The sequence below is a fragment of the Emys orbicularis genome, chromosome 1 (genome assembly GCF_028017835.1).
Source record: "Emys orbicularis isolate rEmyOrb1 chromosome 1, rEmyOrb1.hap1, whole genome shotgun sequence".
In the NCBI taxonomy this organism is placed as follows: Eukaryota; Metazoa; Chordata; order Testudines; family Emydidae; genus Emys; species Emys orbicularis.
In genome coordinates this window covers 122,249,775-122,273,496 of record NC_088683.1, presented here as the reverse complement: position 1 = coordinate 122,273,496, position 23,722 = coordinate 122,249,775, and the positions used below count along the sequence as shown (strand labels likewise).

General features: G+C 44.9%; 1 protein-coding gene across 1 annotated transcript; it reads left to right on the top strand.

The window, feature by feature from the left end:
* The first annotated feature begins 4,843 nt into the window (after positions 1-4,843).
* On the top strand, positions 4,844-12,781 carry RERGL (RERG like). Its single transcript, XM_065397427.1, has 5 exons — positions 4,844-4,895; positions 5,406-5,462; positions 9,556-9,629; positions 11,338-11,486; positions 12,499-12,781. The coding sequence occupies exons 1-5, from the start codon at positions 4,844-4,846 to the stop codon at positions 12,779-12,781; spliced, it is 615 nt and encodes a 204-aa protein (XP_065253499.1).
* The last annotated feature ends 10,941 nt before the right edge of the window (positions 12,782-23,722 follow it).

Here is a 23,722-nt window from a genome sequence, read left to right as displayed (position 1 = left end):
GAAGAGAGAGTAACAATAAGTGACAGTGGTATTTTGCTGTTATTATTGTCCAGTTGTAAAAATATGTACATACTCCACTGGTCAGGGTGTGTAATATGTCCCCAATCCACAGAGGATGGGAGTCTGTTACAGTTTATGTGCACAGCCTGTCTCTTTAGCTCCAGTGTAGGGACTCATGCTTCTATTTCTGGGAGGTGCTCAATTCAACCCCTGGTGTGTTGGCCAAAATGGCAGTAAGAGTTAACCATGTCCTTCTTGATGACTTGATTTGGACAGGAGTGGGTTATGGTTTTGCCTTTTTAGTTTTAGAATACATGGCTACTAATTAAGGTTTTATTTTACTTGGTGCCATAATCTGTAAACTAGAAAGAGACTAGATTATGTAGGTATATGAATTTCTGAGACCTTTAGAAATTCTATGCCAAATTTGGATGTAGCATTTGGCACATCTTTCAACCTACTTAACCTAGTGGTTCCTAACTGTGCTCTTTGATGGTACACAGAGAGCTGTTGGTCATGTACTTCTGACTCTTGTTTCCAGCTCCTAAACTGCATTAGGCAACTAGCTTCTTTTAATATTACTTTTCTCTGTAAGCAATTGTTATAATTGCCACATGATGGCATCAATTACAAATGGAGGGAGAGCTAGTCCACGGGATTGGGAATGGGCAGGAAGTGTCCATGCGACAATCTCACCTCAGAACTGCAGTCCACACTGTGAAAATGGTTGACAACTCCCAACTTAACCAAATCAAAGGCAACTTTTCGGTTTAGTTTCTACATCTTGTACCATTTTAATTGGTTGGACATTGACAATCTCTCCTTTGGTTAATAATTAATTCATTTTCATTAGTTCTACACAAAGCCCACAGATTTCTAGGATCATAGGCAATGACTCCGTGGAAGGTGGAAAATGGTAGGTGCTGAATACCCCCAGAAGCCCCCCTTTTCTCCCCTAGTGCCTTCCCCTGCTGGTGGGCCCCGCCGATCAGTGCTCCCCCCCACACCCGTGCTTCCCACCTGCCACGATCAGCTGTTTTGCAGTGTGCAGGAGGCTCTGGGAGGGAGGAGGGAGGACACGGCGTGCTCGGGGGAGGGGCGGAATGGGGCGGGGGCAGGGCAGGGGCAGGAAGAGGTGGGGTGGGGATTTTGGGGGTAAGGGTGGAGTACGGGCAGGGCCTGGGGCAGAGCCAGGGGTCGAGCACCCCCGGCACATTGGAAAGTCGGCACCTGTGTCTATAATGCCATAGCATTTGGAAATGTATAAGGGATTCTGAGTTATCTATGGGAAAATGTGTGATACTGAATACACAGAACAGTTTGGACCCAGTTCACTTGTCATACACACCAATGGAGAGTGAGTGAAAAACAAATCCAATTCAGAATGGGTTCATTTAACACTCACTTTGCATTGGAGTAGATGACTGTACAGGGCAATAGTGAATGGTGCTCTTTACTCTTAACACTAGTGCCAAGCAAATAATTCACATTATGTTGTTTTATGAATGCTGCCTCATTTACTTTGCAAAATTTCTGCTAACAGATCATGCTTGTCTTTAAATGTACTATGCAGTGTTGTTGTAGCTGTGTTGGTCCCAGGATATTAGAGAGACGGGGGGTGAGATAATGTCTTTTATTAGACCAACTTCTGTTGGTGAGAAAGACTAGCTTTCGAGCTTACACGGAGCTCTTCTTCACATCTGGGAAACTAACTCAGGCTACGGCTACATTCGAGAGTTTACAGCGGCGGAGCTGCAGTGATGCCGCTGTGCCGCTGCCTGTACGCTCTCTAATAATATAACTGCTCTAAGCTGACGGGAGATCTGTCCCATTGGCTTAATTACTCCAGCCCTGCGAGCAGCGCTAGCTATGTTGGCAGGAGAAACTCTTCCACCAACATAGCACTGTCCACACTGGCGCTTAGAACGGTGTAATTTACATTGCTCAGGGGAGTGGCTTTTTCACACCCCATAGCGATATAACCCCTCCTCCCCCCAGCTGCTTTCCCCCACCCCACCTACCTTTCCTCCCCTATGACTGGAAGGGTGTTAACTGGCCACTTCATCTTGAATGGTCCCTTGAAATATGTGTTAACTACTTATGCCTAACAATCTGTTCCACCTTGGGTTTAGCAATGACACAAAAAAAGGCCATGTCTACGCTACAGACCTCACAGCGGCACAGCTGTACGGCTGCAGCTGTGCCACTGTAAGGTCTCTTGTGTAGCCGTTCAATGCTAGCGGGAGAGCTCTCTCCCGCTGGCATCATTAAGCCACCCTCAATGAGTGGCAGTAGCTATGTGAGCAGGAGAGCGTCTCTCACCGACATAGCGCTGTCCACACCGGCGCTTTTGTTGGTGAAACTTTTTTCATACCCCGACCGACAAAAGTTTTACAGACAAAAGTGCTAGCGTAAAGAAAGCCTGACCCTGGTATAACTTATGTCGCTCGGGGGTGAGCCATATACAGCCCCCAAGCAAGGTAAGTTACACTGCTCTATGCCAATGGGAGAGGCTCTCCCACCGACGTAATTAAACCACCCCCAACAAGCAACGGTAGCTATGTTGGCGGGAAAATGTCTCTCGCCGACATACTGCTGTCCACACCGGTGCTTCTCTCAGCGTAACTTACGTTGCTCAGAGGGATTTTTTTTTCCACACCCCTGCGCGACATAAGTTTTACCGACAAAAATGCTAGTTTAGACATAAACTTAGTATAGACACTTACAGAATGAGGTCCACGTAAGCTGCCTTACATCGGCCTAATGGTAGAGTAGACCAGGGCTGAATTAGTTTCCCAGACCCGAAGAAGAGCTCTGGGTAAGCTGGAAAGCTTGTCTCTCTCACCAACAGAAGTTGGCCCAAGAAAATATATTACCTCACCCAGCTTGTATCTCTTTAATGTACTGTTATTCAAAGTAATTCTACATAGTTTGAACAAATTGCATGTGGATTGCTACTTGAAATGTGGACTGTTATTTACCTGTGAATGTCAGTGAGCACATAAATCTTAAGGCATTATTTCTGTTCCCTGATGGATTAATAACTTTTACAATGGGGTTTTCTGTGTGAATGTTTACAGAACATGAATTTAAAAGTTGCTCTCATGATTATTCAAGTGCATGAGATTACAAATTAGCTTCTGCAAGCATATGTGCTAGTAAAACTTTGATTGAACCAACTTCTGCCTCTATATGGAGATGGAACAATGCAGCTAAGTCACAGTACTAGAAGTGGGAAAGGGATCTATTCTTAGTTGTGCCACTGACTTGACTGTGTGAACTTGGCCAAATGACCCTTTTTATTCATTAGTTTCCCCATCTCTCATGTTTTTCTGCTTCACAGTGTGGTTGTGAGCCTTAATTAGGCTACCATCTTGCACTTTTTGCAACTGAATAGCCTTATTGAAATCAATAACACTATTACAGACAAAAAACGACAAGGAGTCCGGTGGCACCTTAAAGACTAACAGATTTATTTGGGCTTAAGCTTTCGTGGGTAAAAAAACCCACTTCTTCTGATGCATGGAGTGAAAAGCAATTGCTACAAAAGCAATTTCCCCTCTCAGTATTGACATCTCCTCGTCAGTTATTGGGAGTGGACCACATCCACCCTGACTGAATTAGCCTCGTTAACACTGGTTCTCCACTTGTAAGGTAACTCCCCTTTCTTCATGTGTCAGTATATTTATGCTTGTATCTGTAATTTTCACTCCATGCATCTGAAGAAGTGGGTTTTTTACCAACGAAAGCTTATGCCCAAATAAATCTGTTAGTCTTTAAGGTGCCACCGGACTCCTTGTTTTTGTGGATAAAGACTAACACGGCTATCCCGATACATAGACAAAGTTACACATGGGCCTAAGTGTTTGCAGGATCAGGGCTGTAGTGATTGTAAAGTGATTTGAAGGTCAAAATAATTTTTTTAAGTTTTGCTTCTAGTAAAAGTTACTTTGCATTGCTGGTACCACTTTTTTTCATACATGTGCAATTGTCTATTTTAATGTCCTCACCAACATCCAAAGCCCTTGGTCCAAAAGACAAATTCTCTGCAAACAACTTAATAAAAACATTTTTGAGTTTTAGAACAGCTACAACTACTAAGCTTTGCACCTGGCTTTACAAAGACAAACTATTTACTGTATGGTGGGCAAAAAGCGAGGAAAAATATGGGGGAGGTTGTCAGGAATTTGCAAACAAGTTTCAGCTCAGAGTAAATGTTTACAGACAGAAATAAATATGTGATTTGCCAGAGGAACTTTGTTCCATTTCCATGTATCATCACAAATCCAAGGGGGTCACTTTCACATCCTCCTGCAAAATGCACGTGCGTGAGAATCGCTAAAGGAAGTGACTGCCTCATTTGCAAAAACCAAAACCAAAACAAAACAACCAGCCACTGACCCTTCCTTGTCCTTTGCTCTGATCGGTAACTAGAAACCTCCCGGGGGGGGAGAAAAGAAACCCTGGTGATGATCGCTGCCAAGGTGAAGGAAGAGGCGCCTGGGCAACTCCCAGTCTAACTGCTTCTTGCAGGCAACACCGCGTGGGCGGTCTGCAGAGCTGCGTTGCTAGAGGAACAAAGAGATCGACAACTGCCTCCCCTTGACGTCCCCAGCCCAGGAGGTTATAAAGAACTGGCGGGTAGGGGAAGCAGTTTGGGGAGTGCTCGCTGTGGGAGCGCGCCGGGGCCCCTGCATGCAGGTCACTAGAGATTGCCAGGGGGTGGAGGTGAGGCACTAGCAGCAAAGCAAGCTTGCAGCACAGCTGGAAGACACAGCAGGCTCTGCACTGAAGAAGCCGTTTGAAGAGCTCAGTCTGGAGCTGGAGAGGCGGCTGGCTCAGGATGAGTGAGCTGAAGCTCGCTGTGCTGGGCAGTAGAGGAGCTGGCAAGTCTGGTAAGCTTACAAGTTAACTTTGTGGGCTTGGGGGGGAGGGGGGATTTAACTAGTGGGATTTACATGTTACCCGGGTCCCTGCCAAGTTTTGTAAGGGTGGTTGCGTCTCGAGCAACTTGACTTTTTTAATAATCCATTGATCATGCGACTCAATGGCCAGCGGTTTTCTGCACCAAGACAAAGTAGGAAACAGCGGCACTGTTTAAAGATTTGTCCAGTCCGGCTGCACACTGGCTCTTCCGTTGTGCTATTACTAGGAGCCCCGGATCTTCACCTCCTCCCCACCCCCCCAAGACTTTGCATTATTGATCACTCAACTGTTCGGTCTCAAATCTCAGTTTGCAACACTCCCTCTTGGCAATCATTTGGAGCGGTGTGTAGCCGGGGAGAGAACACGACTGCATTTTAAATGTTGAGGATTTTTGCTCCCCAAGTAAGATCAAAAGTTGTATAAAGTTAACCGTCACTGAAGCAGGCATGTGCTTAGCTGGAGTTTGTTTTGTATTACAGCCCTAACAGTGAGATTCCTAACCAGGCGTTTCATTGGAGAATATGCTTCTAATTCTGGTAAGTTCCCATTCGCAACTTTGCGTTTTGTTTTAGGCATTCTATAAATCATACCTCTAACGAGCACTAAAGCCATATAAATATGAAATGTCAATTTTAATTTCCTACCAAATACAGACCTGAATTTTCTTTTTAAATTCTCAGTTCTGTTTAGAAGTGTTTCCTAACATCTAATCAAAGTGTTTCTTTTTGGATTATATACGTGCATTGAAATGATTTCCCAAGGAGAATAGTGGATGATGAGCTATTTGATCCCGGAGAAGTAGGTTTATTATAGTTTCACAAAGTATCTTTAAAATGGAAACCGAATAATCTTTTAAAATAGTGATTTAATTTTAGTTTGTTACTTTGAGTTGCTGATGAAAATATAAAATATGAAGAATAGAAACATAAAACTCGTGTAAAAAGCAGATGTATAAAAATGAACATGTAAAACTCAGCACACGCTGTGCCAGGTAAAGTACTAATCAGAAATAAAAAGGGCAAAGAGCTAAAGAAACTTGACTAGAGCAGACACAAAAAGGCTGGTAAACTCTGTACACCATAAAGTGGAGAGAAGACAATTAAAGAAGAGAGTGAAGAAATAGAAAAAGTAATGTTTTTATCTTCTCTACAAACAACCTTCTTGTTCCAAGAGGCATTTTTCAGGAAAAGGCAAAATTTGGCCTTAAGAGACTTGCATTTTCCTTAGATAAGCTATGGAGCACCTGGAGAAAGAGAATGCAGTAAGAGGGAGATTTCCAGAGGCACAAAGGGCAGTTACCCACCCCACTCCCATTCCCTTTTCATTATTTGTATTGCAGTAGTGCTTAGGAACCCCAGTCATGGACCAATGCTCTATTGTGCTAGGTGCTGTACGTACAGAACAAAAAGTCTACACCACAAAGGATTGACAATCCAAATCTAATCTTTGGAAAGGAGTTGGGTGTATAACTGCCCTTTGTGTCTCTGAGAATCTCCTAAATCAGCTGGACTCAACAGGACAGGGGAACTAGCCAGTACTGTGAGTTTCACCACACAAAAAAACCAAAAACAAAAAAACACCTGCTGTTTTTCAAGGGAAATTTTTAACAAACCCATGTATTTGTAAAGAGAAGCTTGGGCTGTACAAACACTGTTTGAAAATAATTTTTGCCCTGCTTCTACAACTAGGAGAAAGTCACGGGACCTCCTGGTCAACTTCCTCTTGGCCCTGGCTAAACAGGCCATCTATAAAACCAGGGAGAGGAGGTTGGCCGATGGAGGTTCCTGTGACTGTGGAGCCTGTTTCCGATCCTCTGTCCGTTCACGTATCCAGGCAGAGTTCCTCTGGGCGGCGTCCACTGGCTCCCTTTACACCTTTGAGGAGCAGTGGGCTCTGTCCGGGGTTCTCTGCTTGGTGTCCCCATCAGGTTCCCTTCTTTTGACCCTTTGACCGCACTCCTGTCCCTGTTTTTACATTAGTTGTCCCCCGTACTCATTTGGGTTTTAGGCCCTGTGGGTCCTCCCCTTAGGCTGGGGGGGGATCCTTTAGCACTTCCCAGAACCCAAAAAATTCTACAACTAGGAGGTGAATAAAATAAAAAGCAATCCACAAAGCAGCCCAGAACATTTTGTAGTGGAATCAAAAAGAGATTGCATTTCAAAAGTTTTATGTTCTTTCTTAATTATGGACGCCACAATGTTTGAGTGTGCTGCAGATTTGATCCTTCTAATTTTCCCATCCCAAATATTCGCTTGAGGGTTCTGAAGGAGGTAAGGAGATAGATGAGCATAGGCCAGATATTCGTAAGAACTGCAGCTGTAGCAGAAGACTAATGTGGTGCTGATTGGGAGTCAAGGAGAATCCTAGGAATGGTGAGATTTATCTGGGCCCTGTGTGCACCAGGAATTGTTTGAAATGTTCCCACCATTGCAAACACCAGTTCAGCTCCCCCAAGGTTAGCAACACTGGCAGCCCTAGACTGTAAATGGCCTGCTAGTTGCCAGTACTGTTTGAAATATTGTGCTGATTAGATTTGCTCAGAGCAACATGGTGCTTAGAATGGTGTCAAGTATCAGGGGGTAGCCCTGTTAGTCTGTATCCACAAAAACAACAAGGAGTCCGCTGGCACCTTAAAGACTAAGGCCGTGGCTACACTCAAAACTTCAAAGCGCTGCCACGGGAGCGCTCCCGTGGCAGCACTTTGCAGTGCGAGTGTGGTCTTGCGCCAGCACTGGGAGAGAGCTCTCCCAGCGCTGCAGGTACTCCACCTCCACGAGGGGATTAATTTACAGTGCTGGGGCACTGTTTACACTGGCGCTTTACAGCGCTGTAACTTGCTGTGCTCAGGGGTGTGTTTTTTCACACCCCCGAGCAAGAAAGTTGCAGCGCTGTAAAGCGCCAGTGTAGTCAAGCCCTAACAGATTTATTTGGGCATAAGCTTCCGTGGGTAAAAAACCCACTTCTTTACATGCATGGAGTGAAAGTTACAGATGCAGGCATTATATAATGACACATGAAGAGAAGGGAGTTACCTCTCAAGTGGAGAACCAGTGTTGACAGGGCCAATTCAATCAGGGTGGATGTAGTCCACTCCCAATAATAGATGAGGAGGTGTCAATTCCAGGAGAGGAAAAGCTGCTTCTGTAATGAGCCAGCCACTCCCAGTCCCTGTTCAAGCCCAGATTAATGGTGTTAAATTTGCAAATGAATTTTAGTTCTGCTGTTTCTCTTTGAAGTCTGTTTCTGAAGTTTTTTTGTTCAAGAATAGTGACTTTTAAAAAAAGACTCCTTGTTGTTTTTATGGTGCTTAGAATAATGGCAACATCTTGTCCCACTATTACTAGCAACTGATGGAGATTTTCAAAATATTTCCCTAGTGTAGACTATGCCCCAAATTTTAAAAGGCATTTGGGTTTTGCTGTGGTCAGCATTGCAAGACCTAACTGATTTAGGAGTCTAAGAGATTTAGGCACTTAGTAGTCTAAATCCCATCAATTGGATTGTGTCCTAAGTGCCTAAATCCCTTTTGAAAATGAGATTTAGGTCTTGCTTTTTAAAGGTATTTAGGAATTGTGCTCAGCATTGCAATGTCTGAGTCTCATTTTTAAAAGGGATTTAAGCATTTTGGCTCCTAAGTGCCTGAATCATTTTTGAAAATCAGGCTGAGGCCCCCAAATCAGTTAGGCATTGCGATGCTGAGTGCAGCAACGTCTAAGTAATTTTAAAAATCTGGGCGTATGTCTCAGATTCTAAGAATACAGTTTAAAGACTCGATCCTGCAAACACTACTGAGGGAAATGCTTGCTACTCTGAGGTTTTCCATTTGAGCACTAGAATGTCTCATTGTAGTTAAGTGTTACTCCTGGTACCAGCTTTTTCAGGATCAGCACCCAAGTTCAGGCTTGTATAATACCAGCATAATTATAACTTGATAGGGTCAAACCAACACTGCTTATGTGAGGAAGACTCATACCCACCTAACCTATTGAAAAAAAAACCTAATAAAGTGTTACACCCTTATGGTTCTATTTTACCTAGAGGAAAAAACTTTGCATAAGGCTTTGCATATGTGCTGAACATGCATAATAGAATAAGTGGGTCATCAGAAGTTAACTGATTCCAAGTTTACATTCCCTCTACCCTGAAATCATAGCCAGCTCCTGCTCCCATCACTTCTCAACATGCAGGTTGCTATCATGTCCTAGCTACCCTAAAACTTTCATAATATTTGTAGAGATTTTGGGGAAATTACTCAGTATCCTAAATGCATGAGCATTTACCTATGCATGCTTATCTGCTGTCTCAAATGGCCAGCACTATGTTCTAACTATGTTCCCTCACATGTTGGCACCTATTGGGGCATCACAGTGGAATAGGACCTGGCCAGCATGAGCTGAGGGACACAATTAAGCACTGCACAATTCATTGTGGGCATATCTGAGGGATGGATTCACTTTCCAGTAACGCATCAGGCTCTGCCAGAGGATTGCTAACAGACTTGATGAACCAAGGGCTAATTCACTACAGCAAATCTTGTATTTCTCCATTGGCAGTATAGCGATTAAAGCCTGTTTTCCCCCCCTCTACTTGTTAACTCTGATATTGATTTTAATGCCATGTGTCTTGTAGAGTGCATCTACACTAAACATTTGTGTCTGGATGGGAGGCAAATGAACTTGGAAATTTATGACCCTTGTTCACAGGTAAGCGCAACTTATAAAAGATGAGCACAGCAAGACTGCTCCCAAAGGTCCTTCGAAGAGTGAGGTGGCAGGGAGGAGAGAGGAGAAAAGCTAACTCACACTTTGCACTTTTTAGCAACTGACATGGAATATTGAAATTCCTGTAGCTATAACATGTAGCTGTCAGGACTCTCTCTGTACTGAGCATTTTCCAACTTTACAGAATGAGCCCTTCATTGGACAACTATCTGGTCAAGGCTTTTCCATTTTTACAGCTACTAATGGCAACCAAATGTAACATTGTACAGTAAAATTACATGCATCTTTTAATTCATAGGAGGGGCAAAAAGGTTGCAATCACTATTTATATAGTTTCCCCAAATATCCTTTTAAATGGTTAATTTAAAAACATCTAACTAAATTTCATTTACCCGTGGCAATGGCCAAATAGACAGCCCTGGAAACTGAAGTCCTGTATTCCCAGAATAGATCCAATGATAGTGACAATACAGACTTCCCCATGTTAACAACTGGGCTTAACTCTGCCCTGAATAAAACACTTCTAGGTTTCAGAGTAGCAGCTATTTTAGTCTGTATCCGCAAAAAGAACAGGAGTACTTGTGGCACCTTAGAGACTAACATTTATTTGAGCATAAACTTTTTTGGGCTACAGCCCACTTCATCAGATGCATAGAATGGAGCATATAGTAAGGATATATATATATATTATATATACACACACACACACACACACACACATACAGAGAACATGAAAAGGTGGGAGTTGTCCTACCAACTCTAAGAGGCTAATTAATTAAGAGAAAAAACGTTTGCAGTGATAATCAGACAATCAAGATAGCCCATTACAGTTCTGTCTGATTATCACTGCAACCTCTTCCCCGAAATCCCTTTCTGTAGTGGGGGGCCCCAAAACTGGATGCAATACTCCAGATGTGGCCTCACCAGTGACGAACAGAGGGGAATAATCACTTCCCTCGAGCTGCTGGCAATGCTCCTACTAATGCAGCCCAATATGCCATTAACCTTCTTGGCAATAAGGGCACACTGTTGACTCATATCCAGCTTCTTGTTCACTGTACTCTTCAGGTCCTCCTCTGCAGAACTGTTGCTTAACCAGTCAGTCCCCAGCCTGTAGCAGTGCATGGGATTCTTCCATCCTAAGTGCAGGACCCTACACTTGTCCTTGTTGAACCTCATCAGATTTCTTTCGGCCCAATCCTCCAATTTGTCTAGGTCACTCTGGACCCTATCCCTACCCTCCAGCGTAACGACCTCGCCCCCTAGCTTAGTGTCATCCGCAAAGTTGCTGATGGTGCAATCCATCCCATCATCCATGTATATAAAAGAGTTAAACAAATACTGATGACCACAATTGTGTGCTCAGTTACCCTGGGGTAAATTCAGAGGGACTCCATTGCAATCAAGGGAGCAGAGTTTGGCTGTAAGATTTAATTTAACTTTACTGATAATTAAGGCCTATCAAGGGCGGTTTAAAGTTCTGAAACACTATTTATACATTCATTATAACCATCATCTCCAATGATGGTTATTATTTATTTGTAGCTCTTTGGAGTACCAGTTTCAGATCAGGGCCCCATTGTGCTGTGCACTGTACAAACATGTACGTTTCTTAGTTAGAAAGAAAATATTGCACAGTGACAACAGTAACGGATTCTTTCTATTGTCGTGTGCATTTCATTGCCTTCAGCCACGACAGGGGAAGCTGTCCCTCACTGATGAACTCCACTGGGCTGACGGATTTGTCATTGTGTATGACATCAGCGACAGAGCTTCCTTTGCCTTTGCAAAGGCATTGCTATACAGGCTGCGAGATTCCCACCTGGCAGCTTGCAAAAGGTAAGTTGTATTATAAATATTACATTTCTTTCGATCCAACGTATGAAAAGAGATGTCGGTGAGCTCTAGGCACCCTAACAGCCACTAAAATGACACTCCGTACAGCAATAGCACCCAGCAACATAACAACAAAAGTAGTAATATACTAGCTGGTAAATTCAGCAGCAAAATATAGCCCATTCCACCCAAAACCCAATATACTTTAGGCTTTTACATTCTTGTTTCACATGTAAATCATACTGTCATGCTAGGTGATATAAGGCTAACTAATCTGATCAAGATTAGACAACGTGCAGATTAAAATGCTGGTAGTTAGCCTATGCTACAGCTCCCCCGTCCCATTGCTGTCACCAGTGGAGCTGCACCAATGGGAAGTTTGAAGAAAATACTAGTGTAGATACAATCAGGGAGGATTTGGCACCAAGAACTCCTCCTAAACTCTGTCCTGGGCAGTGACATCAACTCCCTTTATGTCCTTGGGCAAATAATTTAAATTAGCTCAGATGTGAGTGGCACAAATTAATTAAATTAATTAACTAGTTAAATGTTTAAAAAGTGAGTGCTAAGTGTCAGTATTCACAAAAATTGACCTAGGGATGCATAACCTGCTGAGGCTTTTACCTAAATAAAACATGACCTGAGAATAAAATCATCTTAAATTGGGAAATTGTTTAAATTATATTTTCAACCCCTTTCACCATATACTGTCTCAGCCTTAATCCCTTGGTGTGTATATTTTTCATACTTTTTAATATTTAAGGGGGGAAATGTACTGTCAACAATTTTTTTAGCCTTAGTAAAACATAACTAAAATGAGGTTAAGTCATTTGCCTCACAGATGTGGTGGGAGGCTTTATAGCAAACTGAGATCCTAGATAGTATAATGGTATAAATTAATATAATAATATAAACATTTCTTATCAGTTTTCTTTGGATATGCAGCATCCAAGAGCAGGTACCCTGTAGCATTTCTATAAGGCTTTTTGTCTAATCAAAAACTTTTTGATTTCAGAGTGGTAGAGTCAGCTGTATTCTTAGTTGGTAACAAGCAGGATCTATGCCATATGAGAGAAGTAGGCTGGGATGAAGGACAAAAGCTGGCAATGGATAACAAATGCCAGTTCTGCGAACTGTCTGCAGCTGAACATTGTCAGGAAGTAGTGACCATGTTCACGAAAGTCCTAAGAACCATCACCACAAACTTCAAAGTGAAGGAAAAGAGACGACCCAGTGGGTCAAAGTCAATGGCCAAACTAATCAACAACATGTTTGGGAAGAGGAGGAAGTCTGTGTAGTGGATGTCCAGGCTCATGGAAACGATTGAACAATGATACACTGAAACATTGCAACAGTGGGCCATATGCAATGCTTGGACTCAGCCAATGAGTACATGTGTTTAAAAGGTCTCCATTTGAAAGGATGATATGTCAGTACAAACCAAAGATGATTGGCGGCATGGGCCAGTAGACAGAGTACTGCACTGGGATTCAGAAGACCTGGGTTCTATTTACAGCACTACCATGGACCTGCTGTGGACCTTGGCAAGTTTCTTCATCTATCTGAGCCTCTTGTTTCCCCTCTCAACCTGTGTCTTGTCTATTTAGATTGTAAGCTCTTAGAAGGACTGTCTTTTACTACTTTGTTTGTAGAGTGCCTACCAACAATGGGGCCTTAATCTTGGTTGTAGCTTCTAGGTGTTACTGTAATATTAATAATTTTTTTCCAGTGAACTCAGCCTCTGTGCCTTGCTGAACAATAGCCCAACTTCAGAATTCCAAGATTTATCTGAAACAGCAATTGCACTAACTGAAACCAGGATTGGTACTTTGTGATATTGCACTTGTAAGTAAATGAGTGGAGGATACTTAATGCCTGACTTTCAGGGCTTCCTTCCCCTGAAAAGCTGCCATGAGTAGGGAATCAGATAAATGAGGTCATCAGCTGTCTCCCATTTCGGTATTCCTGCTGGAGCTTGATGGGCGGAAATATGGTCCAGTGGATAGGAAACTGGAATGGGAGTCAAGAGCCTTGGGCTCACTTTGGCTCTGCCGTTGACTTGCTCTGTGACCTTGGACAAGGTCTTTTTGGGTGAAATTTACTCCTATGCATCAATTTTATCTTCCCTGGCCACCTGGGTATTTGAATCCATGATTTCAAGCTTCAGAGGTGGAAGCCAATCCCTTATACCATCTTTCACTCTTATGCAGCTGGCCAGTTCAGCCAATGTATCACTGAAATCCAACTTAAGAACTCAGGCCAAGATTGTCAAAAGTATTTAGGCACCTAACTCCCATGGATCTCTGCCCTTAATTTGGTCCTCTGCATAGGGGTGATTTTCACCCTCCATCCCTCAGTTTTCTTATCAGCAATATGGGTATAATGATTGTCTATGTACTCTATTTTATTTAGGAGTAGGATCTGAAAAGCCCCTAAGTCAGGAGCACAAGTCTGACTGGGTTTCAAAGTCAGACTTTCAATGGACTTGTGGTCCTAACTGCCATACTCATTTTAAAACTTATATTCATCACCATGGTAATGAAATGCCTTTGTAAAGCACTTTGATTTGTATAGACAGTGCTATAGAAGTGTCTTATTATTTTTTCCCACACAGGTGCTGAACATTAGGCACTGGAGTCTAAATATTTAAGCAACAGAAAATCAGGCTCCTTACTGCATACTTAGGCACCCATGTCTGAATGTTTCTGATTGTACAAAAATTATGAAGGGAAAGGTAAGTGGTCTGAAGATGACTGACTTTCTCCCATACTGGTTCCAACTAGGGTGACCAGATGTCCCAATTTTATAGGTACAGTCCCAATTTTTGGGTCTTTTTCAGATTTGCTGTCTGATCACCTTAGTTCCAACAGACCCTAAGGGTACGTCTACCAACCTCCCAGCACAAGTAGAATGACTTGCATTAGTGGGCTTGAACTTCTGCCCTGAAAATAGGGTGGATGATGCGGCTTGGGCTGCAGCTAGGGTTCTCAAGCCCATCCAACCCCCTGCAGTCAAGCTAAGGGGGCTATCTTGAGTCTTTGCTGGAGCTGCAAATTCCATGCTGCTATTAGTTTGAGCCACATGAGCAAGAGTCTGTTTACTCACGCTGGGAGGTTTGCTCCCAGCTGCTGTGTGGCCATACCCAAAGATGCAAATTCCAAAAAAAAAAAAAAACCAACCCCAAAACAAATAAACAAACCCCCCCTCAGCATTGTGGCCTAACTCTGGTCCCATTGAAGTCAACGAGCAGAGTTAGGGAAATGCTGAGTGCTTTTGATAATTCCATGCAAATAAGTAGAAAGCTGTATCACTTTAACGAAATATAAAGAAGTTATTTGTACGTGCTAAAAATATATTGTGACTAAAGATCATCACTTGTTGAAAAGATCATCTTATTTCATGTAGTTATAGCTTTTAAAATTGCAAATCATGGAATTTATTTCTCAGAATGTTGGCAGGCTCTTCACTATTTTACATCCAAGCAGACTTTACCCTACTGTATCAAGGGTGATTTATATAAGGGTATATATTGGAATCAGAGAGATTGAATTTTAAAGCACTAATCTATTAAATGACACAAACAACACTCCTCCAAACTCTCTTAGTTGGCTGCTTTTCTGTAGTCTGTCAATCTGCGTACAGCTTGCTAACCAGATTTGAAAACTAACTGTATTTACTGTTATGACATTAAACCAATTTGAATGTTACAAGAGAGAAATGTTTACACTTTTTACAATGGTCTAAGATTTAAAAAAAAGAACAACTTTTGCTACTTTACTATTTGAGGCTGCATGGGCTTCATTTGTAAATTCAAATGCTAGGCACTTTAACAAGAGGAGGACTATGATTGTGTTTCATACACACACTGAAGAATCATACATGCATGACACAATGAATTGTAGAGCTCCCAATACTTATTTTTTATTCTTAATTCTTAACAAAAAGAGAACGTACTTGGTTAAGGTTGCCAGGAGACTAATTGCTGTTTATTCATAGAGATATTTTTACAGAACATAAGAAATAAAGGATAGCAGATTCTGAAAATTCCACTTGAGAAGGTTGTGTCACAGCATAAACTGATTGACATTCTACATACATCATCATCTGCCTGCATCCCGCTACCTATTAATGAGGCTCTGCTAGACCCTTCAAAAATAATTTGGCATACTCCAGTGACAATACAACCTACTTGTAAGAGTGCACACAAAAATATTGTTTTCTCTAAGGACTTGGAATTTTTATTTTCGCATCCCTCCCCCGACTCCCTTTTGGTCGATGCAGTAAACAAATGTGGAAGACAGCTTCACACTAAACTGTCACATGGCATCAAAGATTTAAAAAGCAACTTCACTTATTTGGCCGTAAGTCATATTCATTGGCTATTCTACAATTTGGGATTGCCAACTACAAAGCCCTCATTGCAAAATACAGCCATATTAACTATTCAAAGTTTAATTCCTTTATTGAGCATGTTTTACCAGAGCAGAGGGAATAATTTCAGGTAATCATTGCAAATGGTCAACTGCTGGCCAGAATATCATTGCAGGTTTCTCTGGATACCACTGATACAACCGCTTGTTTTGTCTCTATGGCGGTAGCCATGAGGAGGGCCTCCTGCCTTCAGCTCTCAGGGTTTCAGAGGGAAGTCCAAAATACAGTTAAGGACCTTCCTTGCGATGGATGAAGCTGTTTGCAGAAAAGACCAATGAATCTCTGCATAAGGTGTTGCCTTATATATCAAAAGTGTATACACTTGGTGCTGAGGTTGAGATGGAAATAGGGGACAGACTTGTTGAAAGTCTCTGGGTAAGGAGTTAAAAAAAAGTTAAAAAAAACAAAGGTGAACTCATGGTAGGGGTTTACTACAGACCACCTCACCAGGAAGGGGAGATGGATGAAGCTTTGTATAAACAACTAACAAAATCATCCAAAGCACAGAACTGGTGGTGATGGAGCACTTCCACTACCTAGACATCTGTTGGGAAAATAACACAGCAGGGCACCAATTATCCAACAAGTTCTTGGGATGTATTGGAGACAATTTTTTATTTTAGAAGGTGGAGAAAGCCAGTGGGGGAGAGGCTGTTTGTTCTAGGTTTGATTTTGACAAATAGGAAAGAACTGATTGAGAATTTGAAAGCAGAAGGCAGCTCGGATGAAAGTGTTTATGAAATATCAGAGTTCATGATTCTAAGGAATGATAGGAGGGAAAACAGCACAATAAAGAAAATGGGTTTCAAGCAGGCAGACTTTAGCAAACTCAGGGAGTTTGCAGGTAAGATCCCAGGGGAAGCAAGTCTAAGGGGAAAAGCAGTTTGAGAGACTTGGCAATTTTTCAGAGACACTATTAAGGGCACAAGAGAAAACTATCCCACTGTGTAAGAATGATAGGAAATATGGCAAAAGACTACCCTGGCTTAACAGGAGATCTTCAAAGATCCTAAACTCAAAAGAGTCCTATAAAAAGTGGAAACTAGCTCTAATTAGAAAGGATGAATATAAACAAACACAAGTATGTGGGCAAATAATTAGAAAGGGCAAGGCACAAAAAAAGAAACTACCTAGAAACAAAGGGTAACAAGAAAACATTCTATGAATACATTAAAAACAAGAGGAAGACCAAGGTCAGGATAGGCCCATTACTCAATGGAGGGGGGGGGCATACAATAACAGAAAGGGGGTGGGGGGTACAATAACAGAAAATGTGGAAATGGCAGAAATGCTAAATGACTTGCCAGAAGCTGGGAATGGACAGCAGGGATTATCTGTTCTGTTCGTTCCCTCTGAAGCACCTGGTATTGGCCACTGTCAGAAAACAGGATACTGGGCTAGATGGACCTTTGGTCTGACCCAGAATGGCCCTTATGACTCATGACTAGGTATATCTTCCCATGACAAGGCTCTTTTGGTAAATTTCCTTCCCACAGCCTCTCTGGTGATCCCTTAACCCCAAACCCTGGGAACTCAGCAGATTGTAGGTCTCAATCCAGTTAGCAGAGTAGTGAGTGCCACCTCATCAAACCCAAGTGCTTCTTACCCTCCTACGCAGCCTGAATACATTCCAGTGGCACATACAGAGGTAAGGGATTTCATTTCCCAGTGCATGGGGTTACCTGAGTCTGAACTTTAAAGACCAAGTACAGCCTGTCACTGTCCAACCTAGAAGCGGATGTTTTTCAGTGGTGAACTGATTCTTCTTCGAGTGCTTGCTAATATCGATTCCAATTAGGTGTGCGTGCGCCGCGTGCACGGCCGTCGGAGAATTTTTACCCTAGCAACACCTGGTGGGTCGGCTGTGGAGCCCCTTGGAGTGGCGCCTTCATGGCGCTTGATATATACCCCAGCCAACCCAGCGCCTCCTCAGTTCCTTCTTACCGCCCGTGACAGTCGATGGAACTGTGGAGTTCTGCTTCGCTGCTCCCCACTCTGCCTAGCATAGTTTATTGTTAATAGTTTACAGTTAATAGTTATAGTTCTTGATAGTTATAGTTAGTATTAGTGGGGTTGGGCTTTTTTTCCCCTCCTGCCTGATTTTTCTCTTGGGCTCATGTCCAAGGCTCTGGGATTCAAGCCCTGCGGTTCCTGCTCTAAGCCCATGCCAACGGGTGATCCCCATGAGTCTTGCCTGAAGTGTCTGACGGAGTCTCATCAAGCAGACAAGTGCAGGATCTGCAAAGGGTTTCGTCCCCAGTCTAAGAAGGAGCGGGACTTTCGTTTAAAATAGCTCCTCATGGAGGCAGCTCTTAGCCCTCAACCTCCTGCGGTGCGCCAAGATCCGGCACCGAGCGCCTCGGTGCGCAGCACCCCAGCGGCAGCGATAGGAGCTGCACCGCGGTTGGACTCTGAACGAGACCCGTGGCACCGACGGTCCCCAGCACCGCAGCCAACTTCATCGACCCAGCACCGCTCCCACTCTCCTGGCCAGAAGCGGCACCGGAAGCCGGAAAAGGGTGGCCTGCCTCCTCAGAGACCAGCCTCCCTGGACCCGCCCGTGGAGACGTGTCCCGCAGGGGAGCGTCTAGGGGCCCAGCCTACATCTTCGCCACAGTTGACTCCGGCCCCGAGGGGAGAACCGTTGAGTCCGGTGTCTCTGGACTCACCGACACACAGCGTGGTTGAGGACTTCGACTCCGCCCATTACAAGCCTGGCTGGCATGAGTCTGTTGCCCAGGTCGGGACAGCCTGAACTTGGTGGTCACCATCCCAGAGCGGGTCCTGGCCTCCCTCCTCTGGTGGCTAGATCCCCAGGCGGTATGCAAAGGAGTTCCTTCTCACAGCCCACAGCCCTCCTTGTCCCTCGTCACAGATGCGTCAGCCCTGGGATGGGGCGCCCACCTCGGGGACATTCAGACACAGAGCCTATGACCCCTGTCCACACACTCCCTTCATATCAACGTCTGGGAGCTGATGGCAGTGCGCCTTGCTTGTTGAGCCTTCCAGGAGCGACTGAATGGTCACTGTGTGGTGGTCTTCAAAGATAACACCACAGCCATGTTCTACTTCAACAAACAAGGGGGGCCCCGTTCCTTCCCCCCTCTGTCAGGAGACTGTTTGACTGTGGGAATTCTGCATAGCCCACTCCATTCACCTGGTGGCGTCCTTTCTACCTGGGGTCCAGAACACGCTGGTACACCACCTGAGCAGGTCCTTCCGTTCCCACGAGTGGTCGCTCCATCTTCCGAAGATGGGGGTTTCCCCAGGTCGACCTGTTTGCCTCCCGCAGCAATCGGAAATGCCTGGCTTTCTGCTCCCTCCAAGGCCGTTCCCCGGGCTCTCTCAGATGCCTTCCTACTCCCGTGGACGAGTCAACTATTTTACACCTTTCCCCCATTCCCCCTTGTGCACAGGGTCTTGCTCAAAGTGCGCAGGGACAGGGCGCGAGTGATTCTGGTAGCTCCGGCATGGCCCAGGCAGCACTGGTACACCACGCTGTTGGAGCTCTCTGTGAACGCTCCAGTCCCATTGCCTCTTCTTCCGGACCTGATCACTCAGGAGGCACGGTCGCCTCTGCCATCCCAACCTACGATCTCGCCACCTCACGGCATGGATGCTGCGTGGCTAAACCCTTCAGAACTTCTCTGTTCAGGATCTCTGCAGCAAGTACTAATGGGCAGCAGGAAGCCCTCCACTCGGGCCACGTATATGGCTAAGTGGAAGTGGTTTTCATGCTGGTGCACTCAGCGCAACACTCCCCCTCTCCAGGCATCCGTGCCTATCATTTTGGAGTATTTTCTGGACCTAAAACAGCAGGGCCTGGCGGCATCCTCGATCAGAGTTCACTTGGCGGCTATCTCGGCTTTTCATCCGGGTGCGAATGGCCGCTCTGTCTTCGCCAATCCCATGGTTGGCAGGTTCCTCAAGGGCCTGGACCGTCTCTACCCACAAGTTCGACAGCCAGTCCCCACATGGGACCTTTACCTGGTCCTCTCCAGACTCATGGGGCCCCTGTTTGAGCCGCTGGCTACCTGCTCCCTTCTCTACCTCTCCTGGAAAATGGCTTTCCTGGTCGCTATCATGTTGGCGCGGCGGGTCTCCGAGCTGAGAGCCCTTACCTTGGAGCCACCTTACACGATCTTCCATAAAGATAAGGTGCAGCTTCGGCCTCACCCGCCCTTTCTTCCCAAGGTTGTATCGGCCTTCCATATCAGCCAGGAAATTTTTCTTCCTTTTTTTTATCCAAAGCCGCATGCCAGTCACCAGGAACAGCGGCTGCACTCCCTCGATGTCCGTAGGGCTCTTGCCTTCTACATTGAGCATACGAAGCCATTCAGGAAGACAACCCAGCTCTTCATTGCGGTGGCGGACCAGATGAAAGGCCTCCCGGTCTCCTCTCAGCGGATCTCTTCATGGATCACGTCCTCTATCCGCGCTTGCTATGATCTGGCCAGTGTATCGACCCCGCCCCTCACTGCTCACTCCACAAGGGCCCAGGCTTTGTCGGCGGCGTTCCTGGCCCAGGTGCCGATCCATGAGATCTGCAGAGCCGCGACTTGGTCCTCGGTACACACTTTCGCTTCGCACTATGCCATCGTCTGGCACGCTAGAGATGACGCAGCGTTTGGTAGAGCAGTCCTACAATACACGTTGCTTCACTCCGACCCCATTGCCGAGGTAATGCTTGGGAGTCACCTAATTGGAATAGATATGAGCAAGCACTCTAAGAAGAAAAAACGGTTACTCACCTTTGTAACTGTTGTACTTTGAGATGTGTTGCTCATATCCATTCCAAACCTGCCCTCCTTCCCCTCTGTCAGAGTAGCCGGCAAGAAGTAACTGAGGAAGCGCTGGGTCGGCTAGGGTATATATCAAGCGCCATGAAGGCGCCACTCCAGGGGGCTCGACAGCCGACCCACTGGGTGTTGCTAGGGTAAAAATTCTCCAACGGCTGTGCATGCAGCGTACACACACCTTATTGGAATGGATATGAGCAATACATCTCGAAGAACAGTAGTTACAAAGGTGAGTAACCGTTTTTTCTTGTATGTCTTTAGAGCAAGAGATGGGCAAATTACGGCCCGCAGGCCACATCCGGCCCTTGGGACCGTCCTGCCCAACCCTTGAGCTCCCGGCCAGGGAGGCTAGCCTCCGGCCCCTTCTCTACTGACCCCCCTCCTCCGCAGCCTCAGCTTGCTGCGCCGCCAGCACTCTGGTCCACCGCTCCTGCCGGGCAGTGCGGCAGGCTCCGGCATGGTAAGGGGGCAGGGAGCAGGGGGGTTGGATAAGGGGCAGGGGGTTCCGGGGGGCAGTCAGGGGACAGGAGCGGTTGGATGGGGCGGAGGTTGGGGGGGCAGTCAGGGGATGTGGAACAGGGGGGTTGATAGGCATGGGAGTCCCAGGGAGCCTGTTGTGGGGTGGGGTTGTGGATAGGGGTCAGGGGACAGGGAGCAGGGGGGGGTGGATAGGGGGTTGGGTCCAGGGGGCGGTTAGGGGCGGGGGGTCCTGGGAGGGAGCGAGCGGTCAGGGGACAAGGAGCAGGGTGGGGTTGGATGGGTCGGGAGTTCTGAGGGAGGCAGTCAGGGGTGGGGAGTGGGAGGGGGCTTGGGATCAGGGGCCAGGTTGTTTGGGGAGGCACAGCCTTCCCTACCCGGCCTTCCATACAGTTTCGCAACCCCGATGTGGCCCTTGGGCCAAAAAGTTTGTTCACCCCTGGTTTAGAGAGAGAGAGAGGGGCATTTTGGGATTCTTCATAATAAAATATGTTGCATAAATGTATAACTATATGCTGTGCAAATGTTAAGTATTAGTAGAACTCAACCACAGGTTGTGGACACCTAGATACAGTAGAACCTCATTTACAAACACTTCGGGAATGGAGGTTGTTCGTAACTCTGAAATGTTCATAACTCTGAACAAAACGTTATGGCTGTTCTTTCAAAAATGTACAACTGAACATTGACTTCATACAGCTTTGAAACTTGACTATGCAGAAAAAAAATGCTGCTTTCCCTTCTGTAAAAGTAGTTTACGTTAAACACGTTTTGTTTTTTGGGGGGATTTTTTTTTTGGGGGGGGGAGGTGTCTGCTGCTGCCTGATTGTGAACTTCCGGTTCCAAATGAGGTGTGTGTGGTTGGCTGTTTAGTTCATAACTCTGAGGTTCTACTGTATATAACAATGAGGTAAGAAGTGTTCAGTATAGCAGCTCATGTTCACAATCATTCATCCCTTCTTACCTGGTCATCTGCTGTTTCTTCTCTTGGTCTCTATTTGCTTCCAGAAACAGTAGTCCCAAATAAAGGGGATCTGAAGGCTGCAAAAGAGTGACACACTGCTGTGAAGTAGCTTCTTGCTTTCTCCAAACCTGCATCTGGAAAAAAAGCTTTTTAAAATTACAAAAACATGTACACAGAATTGTTGGGACTGGGATAAAAACTGCAGTTGATCCAGTCTGCTGAGCTGATTGCACAGCCGGAACAAACAGCACACACACCTTATCTTACAGCAATGACTCTGTTATGCTGGTTTTTACATTTTACATTTACTTTAATGGAGTTACTCCCATTTTATGCCAGTGTACATGAGAATTGGGCCCAGAATCTTTTAATAGTTCATGCTGTAGTGTTCAGATCAGTGTTATGAATTATTACAGTATAGTGGGACTTTTTTTGTTATTTGTTGTGTTGTTTCAATAAGGGCACCTCGAAACAGGAAGAAGGCTGATTTTAATGTTAAAAGCCTACCAACAACTTGCTTGAGTCAAAGTCCAGATGATTTACTTCCCCACTTGATGCTCACCCAGGTCAGCTTGATGTGCAGTAGGTGTCATGAGCAGAACAATTTACCTTCCATTGCATGAGCCTGCCAACACTCTGTAAGATCTTTAGAATTACTACACAGGAGTCAAAATTTTTTAGTGTCACCTCATAAAGTCTTTCATAAGCTTCAGTGGCAATTTGCCTGAACCAGGAACTGAAGATTTGATACTGCTGCCCACGTTGATTCTCCTAGTGGAAGGATTGAAGACAATCCACGAAAAGCATCATCCACTTCTAACCATAAAACTACACACCAATGAAATAACAGCGAATAAAAGGAAGAGATATTAAATAGGCTCCCAAAAGCTGGTTCATGGAAGACTTCCAGGTGGGCTTGGGAGCTATATCTATCGCACTGTTGAAGCAGCTATTGGTCTTTTAGTGGCTGAAGCTAAAAAATAAACAAAAACCTTCTCCTATTGCAGTTACTTCCTGTCTGTCCGCATTGGGCCTTTATCTGGTAAATCCAACCACAGTCCATTTGCAGACTACTCAGAACTAAAGGAGTTGCAAAATATATAGAATTGCACAGCAACCTGAGAGAACTGAGCAGCATGAGGCTGCAGAAAATGAGAGGAGATTCTATTTGTAATAAACAAAAAACCCTACACCTCTTGGGGAAAAAAACCCGGCAGAGATATTAAATAGACACATAAGCAAGCAGATGAAGCTACTGCACTGAAGTGCGGAAAGCGGATGGATTGTATTTCAGCCTAATCAGGAGGTGAATAATGAGGGGAATCTGTAATTTTTATCAGAGATGATGTACTTTGGAGACTGTGTGAGCTACAGAGAGTTTTCCAGCTTGTAAGAGAATCCTGCATGCATCTGAACTGGGGGGGTGGTGGGGGGGGGGGGCAGGAAGCAATGAAACATCAATACATCTGGATGATAATGTATGTAATGTATGGGCAATATGATCCTTCTCCTCTCTTCCCTTTCTCTCCCTGCCCCCCGCCACTCCCCCTCCCCAGTTCTTAGGGCTT

Bases quoted from the DNA above. Each gene is read 5' to 3' on its own strand.
- RERGL (XM_065397427.1), top strand. From the start codon at position 4,844: ATGAGTGAGCTGAAGCTCGCTGTGCTGGGCAGTAGAGGAGCTGGCAAG. The intron at 4,896-5,405 runs GTAAGCTTACAA...TTTGTATTACAG, and splicing joins TAGAGGAGCTGGCAAGTCTG to CCCTAACAGTGAGATTCCTA. The intron at 9,630-11,337 runs GTAAGCGCAACT...CATTGCCTTCAG, and splicing joins TTTATGACCCTTGTTCACAG to CCACGACAGGGGAAGCTGTC.